Raw genomic sequence first — 19,918 nt, 5'->3', positions numbered from 1 at the left:
ATGCATGACAGCAGGGAGTTTCGAGAAAGGTTTTTGTCTAAAACCCTCATTTCCCGCCATAGAGAAGTCAGCAGCAGCTTCCTGCCTCACAGGAGCATTTTTCTCGGTTTTCTCATCCTTTTCTGCTACTCCTTCCCGCCCGCCCTACGTTCTGCTTTCATTCAGCACCAGATACGTCGACCGGTTAAAGTAAACAACCTCCCAAATTGTAACGTAATCCCTCTGTGCTTGCACGCATGCGCCGGCTCCGATCGTGTCGCTTTGCAATTACTGATGACGCGCAATGTCGTGACGCATGCGCACTGCTGCTTGCTGAGTCCCCGAGAGGTGTCTGTCGTTAGGCACCGGCTGGAAAAGAGCGCCGTTTACGATCTAGCAGCCGTTTGCTATGGCGGTGTCACCATAAGGGTGCAGTAGGCGGGTGACGGATGTAAGGCTGCCATCCCCGGGACGCAGCCGCTGGCGGACAACTTGCTCACTTCCTGGAGGTAATGCTGGGAGCGCACAGTTTCAAATCTGGTGACTTGTCGTCCACATATAACGTCACCTGGGGCAGTTCTGTGAGGAGCTCTCACCGGCTGCAGGCGATCTCTGGGCTGCCCCCTCATGAGGAAATCTGACCTTCTCTTTTCAGGATATTTCTCACTGTACTGTATTAAGGATGAGTGTGGTATCTGTGGATGTGAACAGCGCCCTACCGGACGAGATCATGGAGACCGGCATGTCCGTAGCGGATGATGACAGCATAGAAGCCATTACAGTCTCCTCCCCCTTGGCGGAAGAGGTACCTATGGAAACCGACCTGGAAGAAATTGTGGAAGTGAGCAGCAGCGGAGAATGCATCAGTACATCGTTGGTGAAGGAAGCCGCTGCCCCCCCGAGCAATCATGGCAGTCACCTGGCAGCGGTAGTGAGTGTGCCCAAGCCAAGCCCTGTACCCTCAGCTACGGCCATGAAGACTGTCCTGCAGAGCGGCATACACAAGCTGCGCACCCCCCTGCCCGGGCAGATGATCCTTAATAAGGCGTCGGAGCTGTCGTCTGCCAGTCGGGTGATAAAACAAGAGAAGGTGTACGTGACAACTCTGGGGAAAGGAAGCAATCCCATCGTCTTCATACCGCAGAACGCAATGTCAAGCACTCAAAAAGCCGTCCAAAACCAGCGCGTCGACTCAAAAGGGCCACCGCAGCAGATCAAGCTGGTCACCATAGGAGGGCAAGGCGGGGTGTCCTCATTGACGTCCGCTCAACTCATTAATACTGCTGCCAAGACTTCACTTCAGGGCCAGCAAATCCAGAATGTGCAGGTAACGGGGGGCAGATTGGCATCAATTCATTTTTGGCCTTGTTTACCTCTACAGTTATCTGATTGGTGTTGTGTATTGAGTAGAGCTGTGCCATGAATTCACTTCCCTGGTCATATGCTGTGTATGACCATGATAGAGCGGAGACCCCACTCTGAGCCATAACACGGAAACCCTCTGGCCACCATGTAATCTTGTGTAGAAATGGTCTGCCCTCCGGGATGATGGTGGGACGGGAAAACCCCAGCACTGCATTGTTATTGTGTATTGAGTGGGGTTGGGCCATATAGTCATCCCCCCACACCTCTCCGGGCATATTCTGTATATGACCATCCTAGAGTGAAGACCCCGCTCTGAGCCATAACGGGGAAACCCTCTGGCCACCATGTAATCTTGTGTAGAAATGTTCTGCCCTCTGAGGGAGGGAGGGGTGGTGATGCTCAGAGGTAGGATGGAAAGACCCCAGCACTGCATTGTTTTGTGAGGAGAAATACATCTCATGTCATGTACAGGATGGCCAACATCTTGGCCTGCTCAGACTTTGATCGCAGCCAGTAGATCATCTGCGGAGTGGCTGTCATGAGCGTGAAAAGCTGATGCATATTACCAGCAAAACCAATTGTGTGCTGGACCTGCAGCTTTAATCTTATGGCTTTTTTTTCACTCTAAGGCTGCGTACCTACTATGTGTTTTTTAAGCGTTTCTGCAGCGGCAATTCCGCCTCGGAAATGCTTAAAAAAACGTTTGGTAGAAGGTCTCCCATGGTCCCCAATGATAATCCGCATGTGCTGTGCACATGCTGCGGAAATTTCCGCTGCGGATTATCATTGCGGAAAAATCTGCAGCATGTCCATTAATTTTGCGGAAATGCTTCGTAATTGCCGCCATTGACTTGCATTGAATTGCTTAATATCTGCATGACTACATGTGCACATGCGGATATTAAGCGATTCAATATGCAGATGGTACCCGGGTCTGGAGAAGAGGAGACTCTCCTCCGGACCCGGGTACCATAGTACCTGTAGTTAAAAAAGAATTAAAATAAAAAAAAACATTATACTCACCTTCCGATGGCCCCCGATGCGTCCGGTGTCTTCGGCGGCTCGCGGTGGTGTAAAAAGACCTTCCATGACGTCATTTAGTCATGTGACAGGTCACGCGACCGCTGTCGTCGGTGGTCGCATGACCTGTCTCATGACTAAATGACGTCATGAAAGGTCCTTTTACACCACTTCGAGCCGCACAAGAGACCGGACGCACCGGAGAAGGAGACCGGGGGCCATCGAAAGGGGAGTATAATGTTTTTTGCCGGTTGCATGGATTTATATAGTGTGACCAAGTTGTCAAGCACTTTTCCAAGTGATGCTAAAATTGCTCGGAAAAGCGCTTTACAAACTGCATGCAAAAACGCTTGACAAACGCTTCTACCTGGCAGGAAAAACGCATATAAAATTCGCATGAATTTTTCCTGCCAGGGAGATGGAGAAAAAATCCGGAGCATTTCTGCTTCGTGGGCACTTAGTCTAAGGCTATGTGCCCACGATGCCGAAATGCTCCGGATTTTTCCTGAGCGTTTCTGCATCTCCCCTGGCAGAAAAAACGCATGCGGATTGTACATGCGGATTGTACATGCGGATTGTACATGCGTTTTCCTGCCAGGGACATGCGGATGTGAAGCGTTCTTCACATGCATTTCCGCATGCAGGTTGTCAAGCGCTTTCCAAGCGATTTTAGCATCACTTGGATGGTAAAAAATAAAAAAAGAAATATATACTTACCTTCCGATGGCCCCCGCAGTCTTGCTTCACCGTCCCAGCTGCCGGCAGATCGCGGTACACTGAAGGACCTGCCGACGTCAGCGTCGCGTGACCCGTCACATGACTATGAGCGCAGGTCCTCCAGTCCATCGCGATCTGGCGGCAAGGGAGGACGAGCGCACCGGGGGCCATCAGAAGGTAAGTATCATATTTATTTATTTATTTTATTTTTTTTACAGTTTTCTATGGTACCCGGGTCTGGAGGAGAGTCATCCGCACATTGAACGCATGTATTCCGCATGTGCTTATCTAGTGAAGCGTAATCCATGCGTTCTAATGCAAGTCAATGGCGGCGAAAACGCAGCACTTCCGCAAAATAATTGGTAGTGCTGCGTTTTTTTCCGCAATGATAATCCGCAGCGGAAATTTCCGCAGCATGTGCACAGCACATGCGGATTATCATTGGGGAACATGGCAGGCCTTCTACCATGCGTTTTTTAAGCGTTTCTGCAGTGTTTTTGCCGCTGCGGAAACGCTTAAAAACCGCATCGTGGGCACACAGCCTAAATGTGTTTTTGTTGCTCGTAGAGCATTATCTTGCAATGATGTAATGCTGCTGGTCTTGTACTTATGCCTCATTCACACATCCGTGATTTACTGACCGGCTGCAGGTCTTCCAACCTGAACTTGATGGCCTCGGCATATGCAAAGCTGTCAAGTTCGGGTTACGAGACCTGCGGTCAGTCACACATCATGGTCCACACTCTGTGACACAACTGAATGTTACCAACTGAAAAACAGATGAGAATAGGACATGCATATTTGTTTTTCTATTTGTTTTGGCTTTATTGGTCTCATAAAAAACAAAAGTAACAATGTAGAAAGAATTGATATACTGCGTTCTTTAAAAAAAAAAAAAAAGCAAGGAACTAATTCAAATATGGGAATGAAAGTGCGTTTTTTTTTTTGTTTTGTTTCGCCCTCAAAAGCAGTCAGAAAAAAAAAATCGCATAAAAAATGATGTGTGAACAAGCTTTTACCCTCCTTGTATTTAGATACGTGTTTTGTTTACACTTAGAGAAGTACTCCTCCTGCCATGAAAGTTTTTTGTAGTCTAAAGATATTGCAATCATCATATTATACAGCACTGTGTACTTACAATTGCTCAGTTTGCCTTTCTACCCAGATAATTCTTCTCTTTTCTCTGCTCTACGTAGAAATGAGAAGTCTCTTGTCCTTGCAGAAATCATTCACTTTTCAACTCTTGACCCAGCTGAATCTCTGTTTCCCGCCTGTAAAACAACACCACCTATACTTGCATCCAGTGTCAGAGCTGTTCCATTCCAGCCATGTCAGCACTGACACTCCTGGGGCTCGTGTGACGTTATGTCACACGATTCCAGCGGCCAATCAGCGTTGGGGTTCACTCTCCTCTCTAATGGACATGATTGACATCCGGACAAAGTCAAATCTGTGGCTGCTCTCACTTCCTCCAGATGTCTCGATTCATCCGAAGTAGTGGAGAGTGAAGTCAGCGTTGATTAACTGCAGGGATCACCTGACATAATGTCACGCGATCCGCTGGAATGGCGCCAGCACTCGAGCTGGGTATAATGCCACGTTCACACATTCACTATTTCACATCAGTATTTGTAAACCAAAACCAGGAGAGGAATAATCAGAGGGAAAGTATAATAGAAACACGTCACCATTTCTGAGTTTTCCACCCACTCTTGGTTTTGGCTTACAAATATTAATGTAAAATACTGACCAAATACTGAATGTGTGAACACGGCTTTATACTCACCTCCAGTGCCGGTGCCATGCTAGAACAAAAGGATTGGAAGTCCTAAATTGGACATACTGGATCATTATATAATCAGTTAGGTCCCCATACAAGTTAGACTGTCAGCCTAACCTGTTAGTGTGTTCAGCCAACTGTAGTCTAATGTGAATTGGGGGCCGTTAGGCTCGTTTTGTTTTTTTGTTCGACAGACAATACCTATAGAAAATAAACCTGTGAAAACTGCTCTAAATAGGAAATGATAAAAATGCACAGTGATAATATTTCATTCTGTTAAAATGTAAAACCTTTTTTTCATCTTGTGTATTTTCTGTTGCTTAGATTGCTAAGAAAGTTCCTTTATCAACCTCATCTGGTGCTGTTATCACCAAGCTCATCATTGCAAAACCATCAAACAATAAACCCATTGGTATGTCGCAGACCACTCAATCAACCTCAGTGTTTACTGGTAAGAGTCCAGCTTTTTTGTAGTACAGATTAAAAAAAATAACCTCAGTCGTCAGATTAGTTCCTATGATATGTTGTGATTTTTTTTTTTTTTCTTCGAGATGTGTTGAAATTCTAAAAATATAATTGGGACATGAATTAACGACGTGTGCAGGAGTTCGCTTGTGCGGAAGGAGCTGAGCTCCCTCCTCACGCTGTAGATACCGCCTGTATTACAAAGCTGGTATCTATGTCTGACAGCTGCGCTTCACAGGAGGACTATGATGGCCGCCGGGAAAGCTGATACACACACAGACAAGCCAATTAAATGCCATCATCTAATGTTTAAACGGCAGCGATGAGTTAGCTCCAGTCAATGTTGTTAGAGGCAACTGCAAGCTGTATAACACAGCCATCTTCTGCCCGATTTTATAGCAGGCTTAGTTCCTGAGCCCGCTTTAAATATTCTACACACTACCTGTGATGAAAATATGCATCACAGGTCATTAAGAGGCTAATGTACAGCAATGACCTTAAGAAAAGGGTTATCCGCTGCTCATGAAAGACCAAAATAGGTTTCAGTCCTCTTCAAGGATCCAAAGCATGTCTAAAGTGTTTTTCCAGACTGAGGAGAGAAGTCTGCAGTCACTCTGTGACTGCAGACTGCCGAATTGTGACTGTGTGCAATGAGCACTCATGATTGCCCACTCGCAGCGAAAAAACAGGGGAGTCATGTGACTGCAGGCTTTTTATTTCTCAGCCTGGTAAGCCCATTTAATTAGAGCAGAGTGTAGCTGGATCCTATTTGTGTTACTATTCTGTAGGCCTCATCCCAGGATTCTTAGTGTAGGGTCACATCTGAAGAGGTCCCCTTGTTTCTGGCAAATGGTCTGACATCATTTGCTCAAACTGTTTCGGTACCTCAAATTTTGTTCTATTGTCTGTGTAGCAGAAATGCAACTAAAAATGAATTCAGTGTGTGCATGTACTTTATTGCTCCCAGAGTGTTGTATGTTTCTAGCTAGTGTACCACAGTCCGAGCAACCTGCACATTTCTTTCACTTTGCTAAGATTTGGACTCTATTTCATGTGTTTTGGTGTACAGTTTTGCCTCATGGTGCCTGGCTATCTGTGCCAGCCAGGAGCCTGTTTCCTTCTGCACAGTCTCCCATGCAGCCCTTTTTTATAATGTCTTAAAGGGGCTGTCCACTATTTATACAACCCCTTTTGAATCACCATATTCCCCACGTAAAATAACAGCCTGTACTCGCCTCCAGTGCCGGCGCCGTTCCAGAGACGTGGTCTCCCTGGGCGTGCGTGATGTTATGTCACATGAACCCTTCAACCAATCTGCATCTGCCAATGGGCCACTTTAGCATTAGTTCTCACTTGTTCCATATGTCAATTTCATCTAAAGGAAGTGAGAGTGGAGTGGCCTCTGGCTGCGGGGATCACGTGACATCATAACGTCATGCGCGCCTCGGGAGACCCAACGTCACTGGAACGGCGCTGGCATCAGAACGGAGTACAGGCTGTTACTATTTTACTTTGGGGAAAATGGCAATTACTTGCCACTTTAAAAAGGAGAATCAGAGGAAATTAAGGGGTTAATATGATTCCTTTGCAGGCAGAGTGCTTTCCCATAGTAGTTCTGGAGGTGCAACCAAAGCCATCACAATCACTGAAAGTGGAGGAGTCGTTGGGACATCTATGGATTCATCGATTCAAACATCCAACAAAATAGCTATATCACCTCTGAAATCTCCTCCTACAAAGGTAGTGTTCTAAATTGGTGACCTTTCCACCTAACCCTACTGATACATATACTATGTTCATTCACACATGGTTTATGAATTTGTGTTAAAGGGGTTGTCCACTACTTTTACATAGGATAAGGCATCAATGTATGATCAGCCAGGGTCCCGCATGCGGCACCTCCGCTGATCAGCTGCTATCTGTGCCGGCGGCTGCGGCCGCCGGCCGGAAGTGCTCACCTGCGGAGCTCCGCCGTCAAGTGGTAGTGGCCACCACGGTGTACTACACATCTGCCTCCTATTCAATTGAATGGGAGGTGGATCTGCAGTAGACCGCGGCGGCCATTACCACTTGATGGCGGAGCCCCGCAAGTGAGCACAGCTGGCTCCAATAACAGCTGATCGGCGGGGGTGCCGCTTGCGGGACCCCAGCCGATCATACATGATAGGGCATCAATGTAAAAGTAGTGGACAACCCCTTTAATTACATTAAAAAAACTTTCCCAGTGCATTTCAATGGTTTTATCAACATTTTTTTTTTTTTTGAACACTTATTATTATTATTATTATTTTATTTTTTTGAAAGCCTATAGAAGTCAATAGATTGAGTTTAAAAGGAATTTGTCCTCAGGATTTTACCACCTATTCTAGAGCAGAGCATAATATAAGGGCAGAGACCCTGATTTCACCAATGTCAGCAAAGCCTCACATACACACTAGTCTAATATTGGCTGCACCCACCAATATCAACTGGTTCGGCCGACAGTCCAATGTGTATGGAAGCCCTCTTCCAATTTCCAACTGCTGATCGTAATGTCTCCGGGAGATTAATCGTCTGACAAAAGCTCTCATAGAGAACATAGGAGTGTTGGGCCCAGTGAGTGCTCCCATGTATTGGAGAGCCAGTCTGGATAGCTGCCGGCTGAATGATTGGCTGGACCATCATTTGGCCAACAGCCAGCTAATGTGTATGGCCAGCTTTTCTGGGCTGCTTTCTGTAGTTTGGATCTCCTGCTGATCAAGTAGTAATTTTATCACTAAAGGACCAGTAAACCTGCTGTCTTGTTGTCCAGTCCCGTCCTCCACCAACCCAGCTGCCAATCAGTGGTGTGGGCTGGGTTATATAGAGCTCAGCATTCAGAGCACTGCCAAATCGGCAGCAGATAAAAGCAGTAATTTTATCAAAACTGCTGTAAGCAGCTCAATAAGTTCCATATTGCTGGAATCGGGGACTCTGCCGTACATCATGGTGCTCTCAGATGGGTTAGCAGAAAAACTTGCTGACAGATTGATTCCCTTTAATAAGCACATGTCTTTTGTTGAACTTGCTCAGATGTGCACATTCCATTTTTTTCAAAATGATGTTTCTGGTAGCTTTCCCAAGCAACAAATAATCCTTAATACAAAAAAAATGAACAAATGCATGTGATAGAACAATTCAGGACACAATATAGAACAAAAAGGAATACAATACAGAATGAAAGTGGAACAAACTGTAAAACAAATAATCCGTATTGTGCACATTGCGTTATGTGAGGGTGCATTCAACATTCAATTTTTTTCTCTGTATTGGGCTCCTATTTTGCCAGATTTATTGTTGATTTGATTATCAAAAAAAACTGTAACCAAACATATTCTAGGCCAGATGTACGTCATGGCCTTGGCAATGCAGATGCTTACTTCTTGCCTCCAATTTCTGGCCATATGCAAGGTGTGATGTGAAATGGGCCAGTGCTGCACACAAATGCTAAAGATTAGCCCCAATGAGGGCAATTGATCACCCGTCGTCATGGTAGACTGAAGCAGCGCTGAAGATCGCGGAAGAAACCTATCCAATAAATGTGATTGGTTTCTGTGGGCAATAGGCCATCTTTTCTATAAGACAGCAATGAAGTAAGAGGCTTGGCGGTGTTTTACGGCACATCCTGGATTGCTTACATGCTTTTGTTGGTGCAGCTGTTGCTCTCCATCAATCTGTTCTATGGTCCATCTCCTGTGAGTTTATAAATGCAGATCATACGTAATGTACATAATCTTTTTTCCCTGGTAAATATAATTTTGTTTTGCAGGTAACGGTGGTGTCCGTGGGTTCACAGCCTGCTAATTCTCCTCAGAAAACAGTTGGAGTGCCTATCAGTGTAGCTCTCGGCCAGCAGCTTCTGACTGTGCAGTCATCAAACGCCTCCTCCTCTGTCAAGGCAGTCACTAATAGCACGACGGCTCAGGTAGCTCCATATGATCCTTAATTCAAGTTCATGAATCTCTTAACCGGGTGAAGAAGACGATGCAGTATTGTAATAAGGCAAATTCAGCAGTTATTAATCCTATCCAGGTCCATCGTTCTCTCTGCGTTGCCGCCACATTGTTTGCACAGTGCTGCAGTGACATCATAACTATGACATGGGTGACAACTGCAGCCAATTAGTGGGCTCAACTACTTGTACCATCACAATTGGCAGAGCCGCTGAGCGCAGTGATTGGCTAAAGCGGCCATGATGCGACAGATGTGGCCTGTAAGTAAATACTGGGGCAGCTGCGGAGAGCTATTGATGGAGCTTAGTAACAGCTGTGAGTGTGATTTTAGATTTTTGAGAGCCTAAGATGGCATAAAAAATTCTCAGACATCTGCTTTAAATGGAGCATATTCCCATCTCCAAGATCCTATCTCAATATGTAGTAAGTGTAATAATATTAGCCAGTACTTCCAATTAGAAATGTAGTATAGTTCTTCAGATTCGCTATGTCACTTACCTCATGTAGGGCAATGCAGTAGCTTAGGTATCCATGGTTATGACCACCAAGAGCTGTCTGTCACTATATGAGTGGTAGTAACCATGGATAGCTAAGCTACTGCATTGCCCTACATGAGGTAAGTGACATAGCGAATCTGAAGAACTATACTACATTTCTAATTGGAGGTACTTGGTAATATTATTACACTTACTACATATTGAGATAGGATCTTGGAGATGGGAATACCTCATTAATGGATAATGTGCTCAGAATGTATACTTGTGTGTAAATCCATATATATAAATAAATATACTACCATTTTCTTTTTTTCCAGACCGTGAAACCAACCGTTCAAACTATAGCTGTTAGTGGTGTCAATACACCTCAGTTTAAAACCATTATACCACTCGCAGCCGCCCCTAATGTACAGCAAATTCAGGTTCCCGGAAGCAAATTTCATTACGTCCGGCTTGTGACGGCTACTACTGCGAGCAGCTCCACAGCCTCCACTCAGAACCCAAGCACCAGCACACAGCCTCTCCAGCAAGGTATGCTTTTCTGCGCACGTCTGTCTTTTTATATTTTTGTGAGATCTGTGTCAACAGGGCTTATTGGGGGACATTTAATACACACGCTGCGTCAGAATTTTATGGAAAAGAAGGTATACAAGGCACTATATTGAATATTCATATTTAGACTTTCATGTTTTTTTTTAAGAGAGTAATTGGCTGCCAGATAATAACAACAGTGGCTTATCTGCAGGGGGTACAATAAGACTGGCTGGTCCTGCTGAAATCAGCGGCTTTGGATAACTTTAATGTGAATAAGGACCTTGAGCGGTGTGACTGGGTGGTAATTCTAATGTCTAGATTCTTTTCTATATAGATGGCCAATCATGTGTCTACAGTGAAAGATGAGATGTCATATTTTGTTTCTGTTTCCTTCCAGCTAAACCAATGGTGGTAAATGCAACTCCTGTGCGGATGTCTGTTCCCATCGTTCCAGCACAGGCTGTAAAACAAGTGAGTTATAATGCACACTATCTGCCCATAAAATGCAGTGTTTTAAGAACTTTTGAGAATAACGATAAACTTTTTATGAAAGGGAATCTGCCAGTAGGTTTTTTCTATGTAATCTAAGAATACCATGATGTAGGGGCATAGACCCTGATTTTAGTGATGTCACTTACTAGGCTGTGTTTTGCGGTTTCAATAAAATCCGTGTTTAATCAGCAGGAGATTATCACTACAGGACTAGTGTTCTCATGCCTCCTAGTCTCCTAGTCTGTGTAACCCTGCCTCCCCCACCACTGATTAGCAGCTCTGTCAATGTACACAGAAAGCTGGTAATCAGTGGTGTGGGCAGGATTACATAGGACACAGCATTCTGAGCACTGCTACATCTGCAGCAGAGAAAACTGTGATTGTTATCACAACTGCTGCACCCAGTACACTAAATGATACATCGCTGGAATCGGGGTCTTTGCCTCTACATGCAGCGCCCAGACGAGGTAGCAAAAATCTGGTGTCTGATTCCCTTTGATCCCTTAACAACCTTGGACGTATGAGTATGTTCAAGGTCGTATCCCTCTATTTGGCACGGCCTCTGGCAATTAGCCCGCACCTTTCTGGGTACCTGATAGCCCATCGGTGTGCCCGTCACATGAGCGCGAGTCGCCGATGGGTTGACATGACAACCCGGGGTCTGCAGGAGACCCCTGTGATTGTCATAGCCGATCTGCTATGAGCACTTCCAAGTGGTCGTCGCTCAGTGCAGATGAGCACTTTTGTTACACTTAGCAAGGCTGAAGCCCTGCTGTGTGTTGCACAGGCTGATCAGAAGATCACAACTTCAGTAGTCTCCATGCGAGACTAGAAGCAAGTAAAAAGTGTAAAAATAAAAAAGTTTTTAAAAATATAAAAAAAAAAGTAAAAAAATGTAAAAGTTTAAATCAGCCCCCTTTCGCCCCATTCAAAATAAAACAATTAGAAAAAACAACCAAAAATACACGTTTGGTAACACCGCGTTCAGAATCGCCCGATCTGTAAATATAAAAAAAATAATCCGATCAGTAAACAGCGTAACGAGAATAAAACAAAGCGCCAGAATTACGCTTTTTTTGGTTGCAGCAACATTGCATTGTAATGCAATAACAGGCGATTTAAACATCGTATCTACTCCAAAATGGTGTCAATAAAAACTTGCCATCAGCGCGCAAAAAATAAAACCTCACCCAGCCCCAGATCCCGAAAAATGGAGACAATATGGGTCTCGGAAAATGCCACCATATTTTTTTTTTTTTTTTTACAAACTTTGGAATTTTTTTTTCACCACTTAAATAAAAAAGAACCTATACATATTTGGTATCTACTTACTCGTAGTGACCTGGAGAATAATAATGGCAGGTCAGTTTTAGCATTTAATGAACATGGTAAAAAAAAAAAAATTTGTGGGTTTGCACTTTTTTTTGCAATTTCACCGCACTTTCCCCCCCCCCCATTTTCCAGTACACGATATGGTAAAACCAATGGTGTTGTTCAAAAGTACAACTCGTCCTGCAAAAAATAAGCCCTCACATGGCCATATTGACTGAAAAATAAAAAAGTTATGGCTCTGGGAAGAAGGGGAGCAAAAAACAAAAATGGAAAAACCCAAGGTGGTGAAGGGCTTAAAACTGATTGCTACGGTCAGTCCACTTAATTATACAAGCAAAAAAAAAAAATCACAAAGGAGCAATGTGTTCAAAATGCTGATTGGATTGCCGCTACAGGGCATATGGCCATCTTGTGCCTTTCCTGGTGATATGCTACATATATGTGTCTGTATAGATATTTATGTGTAATTATTTCTTTCTATGCTTAGGTTGCGCCCAAACCAGTAAATACAAATCTAGTGACTACCAGCCAACCACAGCAGCGACTTCTTATGCCTGCCACTCCACTCGCACAGATTCAGCCAAACCTCACAAATCTTCCTGTCCTGACACCGGCTCCAGGCACAGGAAGTATGGGTTATGCCGTCGTGCCAGCTCAATATGTTACCCAGGTTAGTACATGACTGGTGAGTGGAGATTCTTTTTAGCCTTTGTTTCGCTTGCTAATGATAATTTACTTTTCTTATGAAGTTGCAGCAGTCATCTTATGTATCTATTGCGAGCAATGCTGGTATATCGGGGGCACAAAGTTCTCAGAGTCAGCCAAGGGTTCCTCTGAACGGGTGAGTAGAGCATGTTTCATAATTACACACTCTCCATAGATCCAATTTATCTGAGCAAATCTGATGGCAAAGTGGAGCAATTAGTGATGAACATTGCAGGACCTTCTATTTCTATTACTGTATAGTTAAAGAAGTTGTCCACTACTTTTCCATTGATGCCCTATCCGTAGGGCATCAATGTATGATCGGCCGGGGTCCCGCTCCCAGCACCCCCGCTGATCAGCTGTTATCGGTGTCGGCGGTGGCTGGAAGTACTTACTTGCGGTGCTTGGCCGTCTAGTTGTAGTGGCCGCCGCGGGGTACTACACATCCGCATTACATTTAATTGAATAGGAGGCAGATGTGCAGTACCCCGCGGCGGCCACTACAGCTAGTTGGCCAAGCATCGGAAGTAAGTACTTCCGATAACAGTTCATCAATGGGGGTGCTGGGTGTGGGACCCCGGCCGATCAAGCAGTGATGCCCTATCCTACGGATAGGGTATCAATGGAAAAGTAGTGGACAACGTCTTTTAATATATTTTATAAAATATTCCAGAAATTATTCTACCTGGAGGATCATTCAGTCTTTGCCTCCCTAAATACATGAACAATTTCCTTAGTTTACTGGTTTAGTGTTTAGATTCATGCACTTTTTTCCACTTTAACCAAACATATCAGTTTACATCAATAGACAATAAACTAGAAATGAAGGAAATTCTCCTAATGTCTACTTTCAATTCCCTAAATATCCTTGGCCTGCAAGTAAAATACAAATGTACAATAAACATGTATGCATATTGATGGGATATGATAAAAATCTAGCTCTCATCATGCAATTGATTTGCTATGTGTTTATACTAGCAAACCATAGACGTGCAAAACAGGGAGCCAGTAAATGCCTCAAGACAGTCTGTTGTGGGCATGTGCCAGGAATGCGAGGATCGGAGCATGCATAGGATTTTATGGGAGACAGCTCTTGCTTAAAGAAGCACTATGACTATGTAGTACAGCATGGACTGTTATTAAAGAACAATGTATAGGTTTTTGAATATATTGTGTGTGTCTGGGTTAGTTGATGTACCATGTCTTGATTGTATTCAATCTTGATTCCTTCTTCCTTTTTGGTATGGGTCCCCAAAGTAGACTAAAATTCCTGTGATGTCAGGGTCTTATCATATTGCTCTTGTTCCTAACTAATGGTAGCGAGTGATTGATCAGTGACATTGAACTGCTCTCCCCTTATGTATATAGAGTTTGTGTTTCCTATGTGATGTACCGTTATATGAAAAAGTTTGGGCACCCCTATTAATCTTCCCAAACTTTTTCATATAACTGTATATACAGCAGTCTGTGTATCTCTCCTATGTGATGTATATACAGCAGTCTGTGCGTCTTTCCTATGTGATGTATTCAGACCCCTTTAAATTTTTCTCTCTTTGTTTCATTGCAGCCATTTGGTAAATTCTAAAAAGCTCATTTTTTTTCTCATTAAAGTACACTTTGCACCCCATCTTGACTGGAAAAAAACAGAAATGTAGAAATTTTTGCAAATTTATTAAAAAAGAAAAACTGAAATATCACATTGTCATAAATATTCAGACTCTTTGCTCAGTGTTGAGTAGAAGCACCCTTTTGAGCTCGTACAGCCATGAGTCGTCTTGGGATTGATGCAACAAGTTTTTCACACCTTGATTTGGGGATCCTCTGCCATTCTTCCTTGCAGATCCTCTCCAGTTCCGTCAGGTTGGATGGTGAACGTTGGTGGACAGCCATTTTCAGGTCTCTACAAAGATGCTCAATTGGGTTTAGGTCAGGGCTCTGGCTGGGCCAGTCAAGAATGGTCGCACAGTTGTTCTGAAGCCACTCCTTTGTTATTTTAGCTGTGTGCTTAGTTAGTCATTGTCTTGTTGGCAGGTGAACCTTCAGCAAAGTATGAGGTCCAGAGCACTCAGGAAGAGGTTTTCATCCAGGATATCTCTACTTGGCCGCATTCATGTTTCCTTCAATTGCAACCAGTCGTCCTGTCTCTGCAGCTGAAAAACACCCCCATAGCATGATGCTGCCACCACCATGTTTCATTGTTGGGATTGTATTGGGCAGGTGATGAGCAGTGCCTGGTTTTCTCCACACATACTGCTTAGAATTATCACCAAAAAGTTCTATCTTCGTCTCATCAGACCAGAGAATCTTATTTCTCATAGTCTGGGAATCCTTCATGTGTTTTTGGGCAAACTTTATGCGGGCTTTCATATGTCTTCCGTCAGGCCACTCTGCCATAAAGGCCCAACTGATGGAGGGCTGCAGTGATAGTTGACTTTGTGGAACTTTCTCCCATCTCCCTACTGCATCTCTGGAGCTCAGCCACAGTGACCTTGGGGTTCTTCTTTACCTCTCTCACCAAGGCTCTTCTCCCACGATTGCTCAGTTTGGCTGGATGGCCTAATCTAGGAAGACTTCTGGTGGTCCCAAACTTCTTCCATTTAAGGATTATGGAGGCCACTGTGCTCTTAGGAACCTTGAGTAATGCAGAAATTATTTTGTACCCTTGGCCAGATCTGTGCCTTGCCACAATTCTGTCTCTGAGCTCCTTGGGCAGTTCCTTTGAGCTCATGATTCTCATTTGGTCTGACATGTACTGTGAGCTGTGAAGTCTTATATAGACAGGTGTGTGCCTTTCCAAATCAAGTCCTATCAGTTTAATTAAACACAGCTGGACTCCAATGAAGGATTAGAACCATCTCAAGGAGGATCACAAGGAAATGGACATCATGTGACTTAAATATGAGTGTCTGAGCAAAGGGTCTGAGTACTTATGACCATGTGATATTTCAGTTTTTCTTTTTTAATAAATTTGCAAAAATTTCTACATTTCTGTTTTTTTTCAGTCAAGATGGGGTGCAGAGTGTACATTAATGAGAAAAAAAATTAACTTGTTAGAATTTACCAAATGGATGAAATGAAAAAAAGAGCGAAAATTTTAAAGGGGTCTGAATACTTTCCTTACCCACTGTATACCGCAGTCTGTGTGTCTCCTAATAATAATAATAATCTTTTTATTTATATAGCGCCAACATATTCCGCAGCGCTTTACAATTCAGACAATTTACAGACATTATTGGCACTGTCCCCATTGGGGCTCACAATCTACATTCCCTATAATTTTTTCTTTTGAGTGTGGGAGGAAACCGGAGAACCCGGAGGAAACCCACGCAAACACGGGGAGAACATACAAACTCCTTGCAGGTGTTGTCCTTGGTGGGATATGTGATGTATATAGAGCAGTCTGTGTATCTCTCCTATGTAATGTATATAGAGCAGTCCGTGTGTCTCTCCTATGTAATGTATATAGAGCAGTCTGTGTATCTCTCCTATGTGATGGATATAGAGCAGTCCGTGTGTCTCTCCTATGTGATGGATATACAGCAGTCTGTGTATCTCTCCTATGTGATGGATATAGAGCAGTCCGTGTGTCTCTCCTATGTGATGGATATACAGCAGTCTGTGTGTGTCTCTCCTATGTGATGTATATAGATCAGTCTATGTGTCTCTCCTATGTGATGGATATACAGCAGTCCGTGTGTCTCTCCTATGTGATGGATAAACAGCAGTCTGTGTGTGTCTCTCCTATGTGATGGTATACAGCAGTCCGTGTGTCTCTCCTATGTGATGGATATACAGCAGTCCGTGTGTCTCTCCTATGTGATGGATAAACAGCAGTCTGTGTGTGTCTCTCCTATGTGATGGTATACAGCAGTCCGTGTGTCTCTCCTATGTGATGGATATACAGCAGTCCGTGTGTCTCTCCTATGTGATGGATGTACAGCAGTCTGTGTGTGTCTGCCTTATGGTCTCCTTACTCATTAGAGCAAAGTTGGCTTGAGCTGCTTGCTATCTTATGGCTATGAGGGCAGACTGACTTTCCCACAAAAGATAATGTCGGGCATAGATCGGTTAGGCATTTTGATTTTTTTTTTTCTTTTTGATGAGGACAGATAGGCAAGCCACCAGATGGGTATTGTAGCATCTAACACCCCTCTCACCGTTATGAACCCAGCACGCTTGACAGAGGCCCTCATTGTATACACTAGCATTTGGCATAAGGATTATTTGAGAGGTATGAACACATTTGGAAAGTGTCTGCTTAGGCCAGGGGTGCACAGACAATGACCTGGGCGCTACTTGCTCCCTGTAATGACATTTTGTCCGTCCCCCAAGCCCCTGAACACCGAAATGCTTTTTTCCATAAGACTCTTCACGTGTAGCTTCCATGCCAGAGAGAAGAGCGGCACACCACTCAATCAGGTATGATTGTCACTAATGGCACAAGTAGCCATCTTTGATGATCCCTTATGTCAAGAGAATGGTGTCCTTTGAACCTGGTTTGTCACTCTAGATGTATTGTATATATTTCTTGTTAGAGGTTGCTGTCCATGCTTGAGGGTCTCTTAATAGTTTATGAAAGCTGTGAAAATTGACATGCCTGAAGGATCGGATCTCCTGTCTGGAGTGCTGAGAACGGGACTCCCAATTCTCCTGAAAGATGGGAGATCTGGAAATGGACCCAGTGTCCATCAGACATTTACGGCCTATACTTTTGTTATGCCATAAATGTCTTGTATAATACCTCTTTCGGATGTGTCACGGTCTATAAAATATTTTATTCTACAACTAGGAATCAGGCTATTGAGGAAAAAAGTCAATCCTCCTTCTTCCAATATTGTCTGCAGAGTAATTTGTCATTTTATAAGTTTTCTAAAAACACTTCTGACATTTAATGCATATTATTAAATAATATCACTTGTCCTTTTGTTTGTAGCATAATGCCTTCTGAATCGACAAGTCGTCCTAGAAAGCCATGCAACTGCACAAAGTCTTTATGCTTGAAACTGTAAGTAGACGACCACAAGAACTGCGTTTTACTGCATTTTCTTTCACATGGTGCTTCTTGTAGTAATTATGAATGGCTTTAATATTGCCTCAGAGTACCTGGGCTCTTTGTATATCTTTGAGGTTTTACAGTTTTGGAAAACTGTTCCGCCGGCTGTAAAAACAATCGTTCTACTCACCCTCCCTGGGTCCAGTGCGGAGTCTCCTTTGCTGCTTCCAGCATCTGTTACTGTCTGCAGTGCAGATGTCCCGTCTAGAGCGCTGCAGCCAATAAGTGAGCCCAGCGTCTCTTCCGGAGGATTTGATGGCCTGAGTCATGCGTCACTCAGATTGGCTGCAGCACTTTCGACATGACATCTGTGTAATAGACTCCGGGAGGAGTGGCGGAGACTCACATCTGGACTCTGAGACTGAGTAAAGAATAGTTTTGGTTTTATAGAACAAACAGCAGGGGAACAGGTCTTGTCCAGATCTGGAGAACCACTTTAAAGGAAACCTGCTGCACATAGAGAAAGACCAGCCATGATAAGGGGGTGGATAGGGAGAAGACACCCTTGGACTTTTCATGCTAGTCGCATCGTTCCTAGCTTCTGTTTGAAATTCTGTTTTAGCTGATACACCGCAATGTTTTACAGAGAACTATGTGTCTGGAATAATGGGGCCCGTTCTCTGATTCATGTTGCCCTTTACTACATTGTGTCTTTTTTAGATATTGTGATTGTTTTGCCAATGGAGAATTTTGCAACAACTGCAATTGTACAAACTGTTACAACAACCTGGAGCATGAGAATGAACGGCAAAAAGCTATTAAGGTTAGAAAAATGGAGTAACTGTAATCCCAGTGGTTTACTTCCAGGTCTTCAAGAGCATCTGTCAGTAGGGTCAACCCTCCTAAGCCATCTATATGCGTATGTAGGTCATAGGAAGCTGAATAAAATGATACCTTGATATCTGCGATCCGATTCTTAATATGTATATGAGCTGTTAAGATCTATGGGCCGGACATGGATCTTCCTGAGAATCTGCCTCCAGAATTTATTTTAAAGCAAAGCAGGTGTTAGCAGTGTGAGACATGTAATGACTGACAGTCTACTCTCCTGATCTACATGTCTCACACTAGCAACGCCCCCTTTCATTTAAAATAATCTCTGGAAGCAGATTCCAAGGAAGATCAGCGTCCGGCCCATAGATCTTAACAGCTCATTTACATATAGGAAAAATGTGGATTCCTCTGGAATAAGACATCGGATGTCAGATATCAATGTATCATTTTATTCAACTTTCTTTGACCTAACTGCCCATATGGATAGCTTAGGAGGGAGGATTGATCCTGCTGACAGGTTCCCTATAAAGAACCTATATTGGGCTGAAAAAATATCAAAAGGGTTTGCTTTTTTTAATGTTTTTCAATTGCTTTCTGCTGGTTTTCAGGCATGTTTAGACAGAAATCCAGAAGCTTTTAAACCAAAAATTGGCAAAGGAAAGGAAGGAGAATCTGACCGACGACACAGTAAAGGCTGCAATTGCAAACGGTCTGGATGCCTAAAGAACTATTGTGAATGCTATGAGGTAAAGATGGCTTCTTCATGAGCTTGATAAAGCGTTCTTAAGGGGTTCTCCACCATTTAAGACACTATATTTTTTTTAATGAAATTGAAGCTAATAAAAAAAATAAAAAAAATGTTGCAGTTGGGTTCGATTAAAAATATTGCACTGTTTTCCTTCTATGGTCTGTGTTACCCTGTGTATTGATGGCTGCAGAGTGTTCTCCAAGAATCTGTCTGTCAGCCCACTGTAACGGTCTGACTGGAAGGTTGTAACTCTTATCTGTCTTTTTCTGAGCTCTTCTCGGCTGATTCATGACCACAGACCAGATCAAAGTTAAATGAGCTGGGAAACAAAAGGCCTGTAAAAGGCAATAGGTGCAACATTTTACTGGAATCCAAATGTAAAAGTGATTTCTAGCTCTAACTCATGCATTTAAATAAAAAATAGGCGGACAACCCTTTTACCAGGAAATTGATCCAGTATTTTAAGTACTGTTGTCAATACTCTCG

At 43.6% G+C, this 19,918-nt stretch overlaps 1 protein-coding gene across 1 annotated transcript in view; it reads left to right on the top strand.

Moving 5' to 3' along the window:
• Nucleotides 1-271: 271 nt before the first annotated feature.
• LIN54 (lin-54 DREAM MuvB core complex component) overlaps nt 272-19,918 on the top strand; it is a 34,318-nt gene continuing 14,671 nt past the window's right edge. Inside the window, exons 1-12 of the mRNA XM_073637032.1 lie at nt 272-488; nt 635-1,306; nt 5,186-5,312; nt 6,918-7,066; nt 9,114-9,269; nt 10,112-10,325; nt 10,726-10,799; nt 12,640-12,822; nt 12,902-12,993; nt 17,791-17,862; nt 18,571-18,673; nt 19,293-19,430. Of these exons, the coding sequence (XP_073493133.1) occupies nt 662-1,306; nt 5,186-5,312; nt 6,918-7,066; nt 9,114-9,269; nt 10,112-10,325; nt 10,726-10,799; nt 12,640-12,822; nt 12,902-12,993; nt 17,791-17,862; nt 18,571-18,673; nt 19,293-19,430 (1,953 nt within the window). The 5' untranslated portion in view covers nt 272-488; nt 635-661. The remainder of the gene's footprint in view (nt 489-634; nt 1,307-5,185; nt 5,313-6,917; nt 7,067-9,113; nt 9,270-10,111; nt 10,326-10,725; nt 10,800-12,639; nt 12,823-12,901; nt 12,994-17,790; nt 17,863-18,570; nt 18,674-19,292; nt 19,431-19,918) is intronic.

This window comes from Phyllobates terribilis, unplaced genomic scaffold (assembly GCF_046119375.1).
Source record: "Phyllobates terribilis strain yellow unplaced genomic scaffold, ASM4611937v1 Scaffold_1__5_contigs__length_1240528914, whole genome shotgun sequence".
NCBI lineage: Eukaryota > Metazoa > Chordata > Amphibia > Anura > Dendrobatidae > Phyllobates > Phyllobates terribilis.
This window is presented reverse-complemented; position numbering and strand designations above follow the sequence as displayed.